Consider the following 7187-nt stretch of genomic DNA (forward strand, 5'->3'; position numbering starts at 1 on the left):
ATGGATATAATTCTTATTTCTCTCTTCTGAAAACTTCATGAGAGTTACATACGTTTAAATGCAAAGTGCCTCATGAAGAGAAAGAAATGGGACTAGACACCGACTCGATAAAATGACCCTAAAGGTCGCGAATGAAAAGACCCTAAAGGTCGAGAATGAAAAGACCCTAAAGGTCGACAAAATAATAATACTAATACAAATACTAAAATAACCATAGTAGTCTTCGCCAGAAAGCCGTCGTCGTCACCGTAAAAAACTGTTTTCATCACCGGAAAACTGTCTTCATCGTCGGAGAACCGCTGCCATCACCGGAGAACCACCACCACCACAAGGGAACCGGCGTCAATGTAACCACCCACTGCCCCATATCTTAACTTACACAAACAAACCACCACCACCACACCATTGTTGTAGTAGAAACCGACAACAGGAGTCACGCTGGAGATAGATACCGACGTTCTAGTGAGAGAAAGTAAAATAGAAGGCAGTAATGAAGTGTTCATGTTCCTTCGGCGACTGGGAGTTTAGTGTTTCTTAAACCAGAGAAGAATTTAATAATGGTGTTGGCTTTCTTACTTGTCTATGAATAGCAAGCAAACATCCCTAATATCATAACCTTCTCTGAATTTGTTGAAGTTTCTCTTTTACCACTTTGATTTTCAGAAACCATAAAACGGTTATGTTTCTGCAAAGTAGAAAACAGTTTTATTAATCTCCCTCTCCTTCTCTTTCTTTCACTAGTTCTCTCCCTTCAAGTTCTTGAAAGATAAAGTTGTCTTTTTTTTATCTTTGGAAGCCGCTAAAAACACCTGGAAATTTTTTTTTTTTTTTTGTTGAACACCTGAAAAAAAAAAATATTCTTGCTTAAAGAATTTTTTATATTTGGGGGTCGGACTGGTCAATCTGATACCTTGCTTTGGAGTTTAGACTGGTCAGTTCGAGTTGTTATCTTGTTTGTTTTGGAGTTGTTATCATACTAAACCCTGACTTTGCTTTCAAAAGAAATTCTAACCTAATTTGGTTGTTCAATACTTCAATATATCTAATTTGATTGTTCAATGTTGGACCTCGATACAATTTGTGGTGTTTAGGGTTTGATGTTTTCAAATTATTTGTTTTGAGGTTTTTTATTTCAGATCTTCACGAAGAAGAAGATGGTGATGATACGAAGGAAAAGAAGAAGGCGATGGTGAAATTTGATTGTGTCAAACTTGAGTTAGGCAATTCAAATCTAGACAAGTGGGGTAAATTATATTCATACAACTCAATTGAGACAATGATAAAGCAAACAACACCACCTACATAGTTATTTTTGGTTGTAATTTGAAATCTCACACAGACTTAAGTCAGTTTTCAGTCTGTTTGTTTTATTATGGGAGATTTCTCAGTGTGCATGAAAATCCATTTCATTTTGAACAAACTCTCGAGTTAGAACAAAGGATCTTAGAAGTAAGTTGGGAATTCCTCAGATTCTCCATAATATTCCGAATGTAAGTAAAGCCATATTCATTAAATCAAGTGTTATTTTTTTTATATACAAACATAACATCTATTGATTGATAATTAAAAGAGATACATTGATGTTACGGTGAGATAGAGTGCAGTTAGGAAAACAAGCAGCGAGAGTTGTGTTGTTCTTCCTAGAGTTAACAGCAAGGTTATGAGGTTTATTGTTGAACTTACTATTTACATGCACAAAGGAGATAATAGTAAAGGATGGGACTAGCTTCTGGACTTCTTTCAAAATAAGTTTAGAGCTCCAGAGGGTCAGATTTCTCCTCCCATTCAACAAGTTGCTGACATTGACTGAGTTGCCTTCCGTGATAACTTGTTGGATGTCATGATTTCTTGACCACCACTTCAGAACCAGATGTAGTTCATACCTCACCCAAAGAACCGAATGGAAAAAGAAATTTATAGCTTCAAAAAAGCCACACAATTTCTTTAAGGGTGGAATCAAAAGATTCCAAGATTACCCCCCAGTATTCTCTCGATAGAGAAGTCATGTCCCATCGCAATCCGAATAGATCGCGATCGAACACCTGGTAAATAGGGTCGCTAACTATGTATGAGTTGAAAGACTCAACGAAATCAGCAGAATCGTGCAAACAAGCTGCAAAGGGTGAAAGGTGAAGTAGAGAACCATAGCTGGCGAGAAATATGGTCAAATTTGAGGCCACCGTTGTAGTGCTAACCAAGATGGTAGGAGTCCGGTACCATAACAAGTGCGGAGATAAACCGATATAGACTGTAGCTTCAGAGAAAGCTGGTAGTCCCAAAGGAGTTTCAGAACTAAACCTTGACCATTTACCTGGGTCAAAAGGCTGACCGAACATATAGAGTACCCAAACCCTTCGTATTATTCTTGGATCAAACGACTGGCCCAAAAAGTGGAATAAACTTTGTATTAAATCAAGTGTTATAAAAATATAAATCATATAATTAATCTAAATCAGACATATGCACCATAAACAAAATAGTCGTGCAACAATTACACAATGCCTTTATGAACATTATATAGTAGTAATAGAAATATACATATAGTGTAAAAAGTTGCTAAATTTGACCAACAAAAGCCCTTTAAAAGTTAAGTTGCGCTATTTTTTGTCGTTAGATACATGTAAATCTCAAATGATACCGGTAGATTTCGCAGAAGACCTACTCAAAATTGTGAGGGAAGACAAACGAGGTGTACTTGAATTCGGTATACTTAGGAGGCAGGAGAGTTCTTACTGTCTAGTCTATTGCTTTCCACTTACTGGACTACTTCGTTAATAATTTTTTAATTTGTTAAATTCTTTGTAAGGGTCGGGCCCTAACCCACTGACAATTTCAGATAAAAAAAGAAATTGTGCTATTTTTCGTAGCCATCTACATACACATTCGTAATGTCGTTTGAAAGTGAAGTGGTGCCATTTTTTGTCACCAGATACATAAATCTTCGTATTGTCGTGCATTTTTTGTCGCCAGATACATAAATCTTCGTATTGTCGTGCATTTTTTGTCGCCAGATACATAAATCTTCGTATTGTCGTGCATATAATAGTTTTTCTGTCGCCAGGCACGTACACCTTGATATTGTTTGAAAGTGAGTTGTGCTCTTTTTTGTCGCCAGATACATACACCTTGGTACTGTCGTACATATATTTTTTATTGCGAGATACATACACCTTGGTACAGTCGTACATATAATATTTTGTAGTTATTTACCTTTAGCATATCTCAAAACAAAAATCACCACTCATGTCTTTGCTAGTTGTGACTTCTCCAGCCTATTACAGAGTGGTTAGGAGTGAGCCTCCCCACACCAGTGTAGCTGGTTTAATTTTTTTATATACTTATTTTCTCAAAAATACAAAGTTTAATATTCAATTATTATTTTTATTTATAACACCTCTCGGTTAATAGATAACACAAATACACAATTAGCTTACCAAAATAAATACTTAAATACATGGATTATCAAATCCCAATTCAAAAATCAAAACAAGTACTCAATTACACTTAGCCTAGAAGAACTAGGCCATGGAACTTGAATCACCACCATCTTTCTTTCATCATATTCAAACAAAACCTCTTCACCATCAATTCTACAAACTTTGGGTTTTTCAGACACAAAAACTCTCATTTCTCCACTCCCTTTTACTTCAATTCGAATGGAATCTTCATCTTCAAAACTCAAAGATTGAATTGAACCACCTGTATTAAGCATATTAACTAACCCAATAGGTGCAAATTCGATCTTTTTCTTGGGTAGAATCTTCACAGGAGAAACAGTAAGAAGTTCAAATTTAAATGGTTCTAATGAAATTTTGATATTTTCAGTGGGTTTCAAGAACACCAAGTTCTTGGTTTGGAACATATAAACTGCAAACTCTGTTACTTGATCAATGGAAATGGGAGTCTTTCCTTGTTTCCATTCGATGTCTGATGGGTTTAGAGATGTTGTTAGTGGTGTAGAGAATTCGAAAGCGAACTTGTTTCGTCGTGTTTGACGACACCATCCTCCTCCTTGACAGTTGAATGCTCCTAACACGCCAGTATACTGTTGCAAAGAAAAATGTTTGATAATTTAAGGATCCTAATTTCAAGAAATATTCATTGTAACGACCCTCAGCAGTTATCAATATTATCCCCATTTTTAACACCTAGGCCCAAGCCCAGCGATTATGGGATCTTTTTTTTTTTCTTGAAAAAGGATCTAGGAGTCCAGCCAAAAGCCTCTGACATTTACAAAGCTTGAGCGCACACCTGTACACCAGACTCTAGACGCTAACAGTTAAGGCTTGCGTTACATTCATGTTCACGAAGAATCAGTAGGAGGGGGGAATTAGAATGGTAATTGTTGCAAACAAAAATCATCGAATGTTATTCAGATAATAAGAATTTCACATCGGAAATCAGATTCGGGTACTTCATTATTTTGCGCTATAACTTTTCCCAGTCATTGACTCGGATAAGTCAGATTCAAATAATCAGTCAAAACGGGACTAACAATATCAATGTGAAAATGAGGAGTCGTGATTAGGATACTTACCTTGTTTAGGTTCCATATTTTGAGCATTGTCTTTCCATCATGCAATGGATATTCAAAGAGACAATCTCTAGTAGGAAGAGCATAATGTTCGCAACGAAGGATCGAACCATCGGGCAACGCCAAGCTCTTGAGTAAGTCGAAATTGTGTTTACCGACAGAGTCGCTTATATAAATCGGACCACCAGAGATGGCCCTAGAAGCAGCATGAAACTGTGCACAAGGGTGAGTAGATTGAAACATATCCCAATCAGGTTGAATGAAATTACCCATCCATAAGCTATTATAAGCACAATGCACCATATGACAACCTTGTAGCCAAAATGTCCCGTTTGGATCACCAGATGGATCTGTACACCAAAAATCATCTCCTGCACCAATCATGTTAGATATTTAACTAGTTAGTAATTCCATCTATTGCCAGCCAAACCACCCTCCAACCAAACCAAGAAAAATGAAATAAAATTCACAACTCTTTTTTTGTAAAACAAAATTACAACCATTATACAAGATTCTTTTCCTAGTGACTCAGTGTCTTCGTGTAAGTAGCTTTAAAATTTGCTCATATAAACATAATACGTTTGGACTAACACGTTGTAAGTTTACTGTATTAATAAAATACCTCAGTAAAATTATACGTACCAACACGACCGAGAGAGATGGCTTCGGTTCCAAGGAACATGAAGTCATTGCAATGTTCCATGCTAGCAATGACACCATTCCCCTTGAAATGCTTCCTTATTGAATCAGTCAAAGCCTTGTAGTAAGCTTTGGCTAGCTCTACTCTCCCTCCATACTCCTCACAAAGCATCTCTAGCAACTGCATACAATTCATCGATTCCGTTTTATTAACATAACAATTACCTAATTAAGGTGTTGTTTCTTTTTCTCGTTTTTTGATTCTGACTCGTCTTACTCAAATAATGTCATAGCCAACTCAACCAACCATTAAGCAAGTCAAACATCACAAGTCAGACAAAAACGAACATCTGAAATTTGACTAGAGTCAATTCAGATTTTGAATCGGATTTCACACTACCCTAGGTTTAAAAAGTAGTTCAGTTAGTCTGTCAGTAAATTAAATTTTACCTGAATGACATCCACCTTAACTCCATCGATGCCGACAGATTCAAGGTGAGAGTGAATGCCTTCATACATTTGATGTACCATCTCTGGTGAAACCAATCCAACACCATTACTTACAATCTTATCAACAGCAAGATCTTCCATTGTCAATTTCAAACTCTCTGATAATGTGGGCACCACCACTTTTGATTTAGGCAACCCTTCCACATTTGGTCTTACCCCACCCCAATACCCACATAAAGCATGCCACACATATACATATTCAACACTCTCAAAATTCTCTTTAATATCTTTTATAAAGGCACCCAAACCTTTACTTAGGGCAACCTCCTCCTCATCCCCCTGTTTTTGTCCATTCTCCATCTTCATCATCTTACTTTGATAATCCCTAAATTTGAAATTTTCTTCAAAATTCTTAAGTCTACATGGCATTTGTTCACCAGCTATTGTCAACTCCATTCCTTCTTCATCTAGGGTTTCATTGTCTTCACAAATTGATTGCCATCCATCATCAATAAGAACAAAACCAGGAGGAGTCCCTCCTTCTACTAAACCCTTAATTCCTTCCCAAATTCCATTAGGGTTTACTTTCAAATAAAAAGCATCCCAAGTACACCAACCAAATTTATCAACAATTTTTGGTGGGTTTTTTTCATCTAAAATCTTGAATGTTTTTAAATGATTTTGAACAACTTTCATGGCTTCTTTGACTAAATCAAATGGGTCATCACCAAAATGCAAATATAAACAACTTTTGAAACTTGATTTTGTAACTTTTGATGACCCACTTTCAATACAAACATCAACATTATCTGAATCAATTTCTTCACTTGGTTGTAAACAAGATCTAAATGATTCTTCAATTAAAGGAAGAACAAGTACATAAGGTCTACCTGAATTTTCTGAATTTTCTAAAATCATGATTTGTGTTTCATTTTCAAGATCAGATCCTCTGTTTCCAACCCAATGAGTTGTCCACCAAACTTTGAATCTAAATATACTCATAAACCTTATGTTCTTGAGTTTACCTAATGAAAAAACATGTTTACTTTTGGGAGGTTCATTTGAATTGAATCCAATAAAGCAACCATTAGGTTTGATCTTATTATTGATTTTTTCTTGTGATGAAGTAGGAGTTAGTGTGATGTTTGAAGGAACTTGAGAGAAAATCAAATGGCCATTGACCATTAGGTTTGAATCTTGTAAGGTGATTGATGGATGTTGTGGGTTGTCATCTTTGAGTGTTATAAGACCATTTTGGGTGAGTTTGGTTAAGCTTGGAGGAGCCATAGAAAAAAAAAGGGAAACTCGATTGATGATGAAATATGTAAGTTTTTTGAATTTTATGATCAAATTTAAGAAATGGGTAGTGAAAAAAAGGAGTGAATTGAGGAAAAACAGATGGATGAAGTCTTACCAAGAAAAGATCTTGTTTTGGGGTTTTCTCTCTCTAAAATCTTGATTTGTGTTTGCAATGTGAGTGTTGTTGTAGTGAGTTTAGTACATTCTAAGGTAATCCAATTTATAAACAAAGGTGGCAAACTTCTTTCTCTGTCCACAATGTTCC

The 7187-nt window shown here is 36.0% G+C and overlaps 1 protein-coding gene across 1 annotated transcript; it reads right to left on the reverse strand.

Moving 5' to 3' along the window:
- Nucleotides 1–3360: 3360 nt before the first annotated feature.
- Nucleotides 3361–7187, reverse strand: LOC147547627 (galactinol--sucrose galactosyltransferase-like). The gene is made up of 4 exons (XM_086670516.1): nt 5624–7187; nt 5177–5354; nt 4538–4905; nt 3361–4045 (listed from the first exon to the last, which is right to left on the reverse strand). Exons 1-4 carry the CDS (start codon nt 6908–6910, stop codon nt 3482–3484), a joined length of 2397 nt encoding a protein of 798 aa, XP_086526642.1. The 5' UTR covers nt 6911–7187; the 3' UTR covers nt 3361–3481.

Source organism: Eschscholzia californica, unplaced genomic scaffold (genome assembly GCF_041429995.1).
Source record: "Eschscholzia californica isolate CP2 unplaced genomic scaffold, dmEscCali1.0.p SCAF_3, whole genome shotgun sequence".
In the NCBI taxonomy this organism is placed as follows: Eukaryota; Viridiplantae; Streptophyta; class Magnoliopsida; order Ranunculales; family Papaveraceae; genus Eschscholzia; species Eschscholzia californica.

Bases quoted from the DNA above. Each gene is read 5' to 3' on its own strand.
- LOC147547627 (XM_086670516.1), bottom strand. From the start codon at position 6,910: ATGGCTCCTCCAAGCTTAACCAAACTCACCCAAAATGGTCTTATAACA. The intron at 4,906-5,176 runs GTACGTATAATT...TGATTGGTGCAG, and splicing joins CATCTCTCTCGGTCGTGTTG to GAGATGATTTTTGGTGTACA. The intron at 4,046-4,537 runs GTAAGTATCCTA...TCTTTGCAACAG, and splicing joins AAATATGGAACCTAAACAAG to TATACTGGCGTGTTAGGAGC.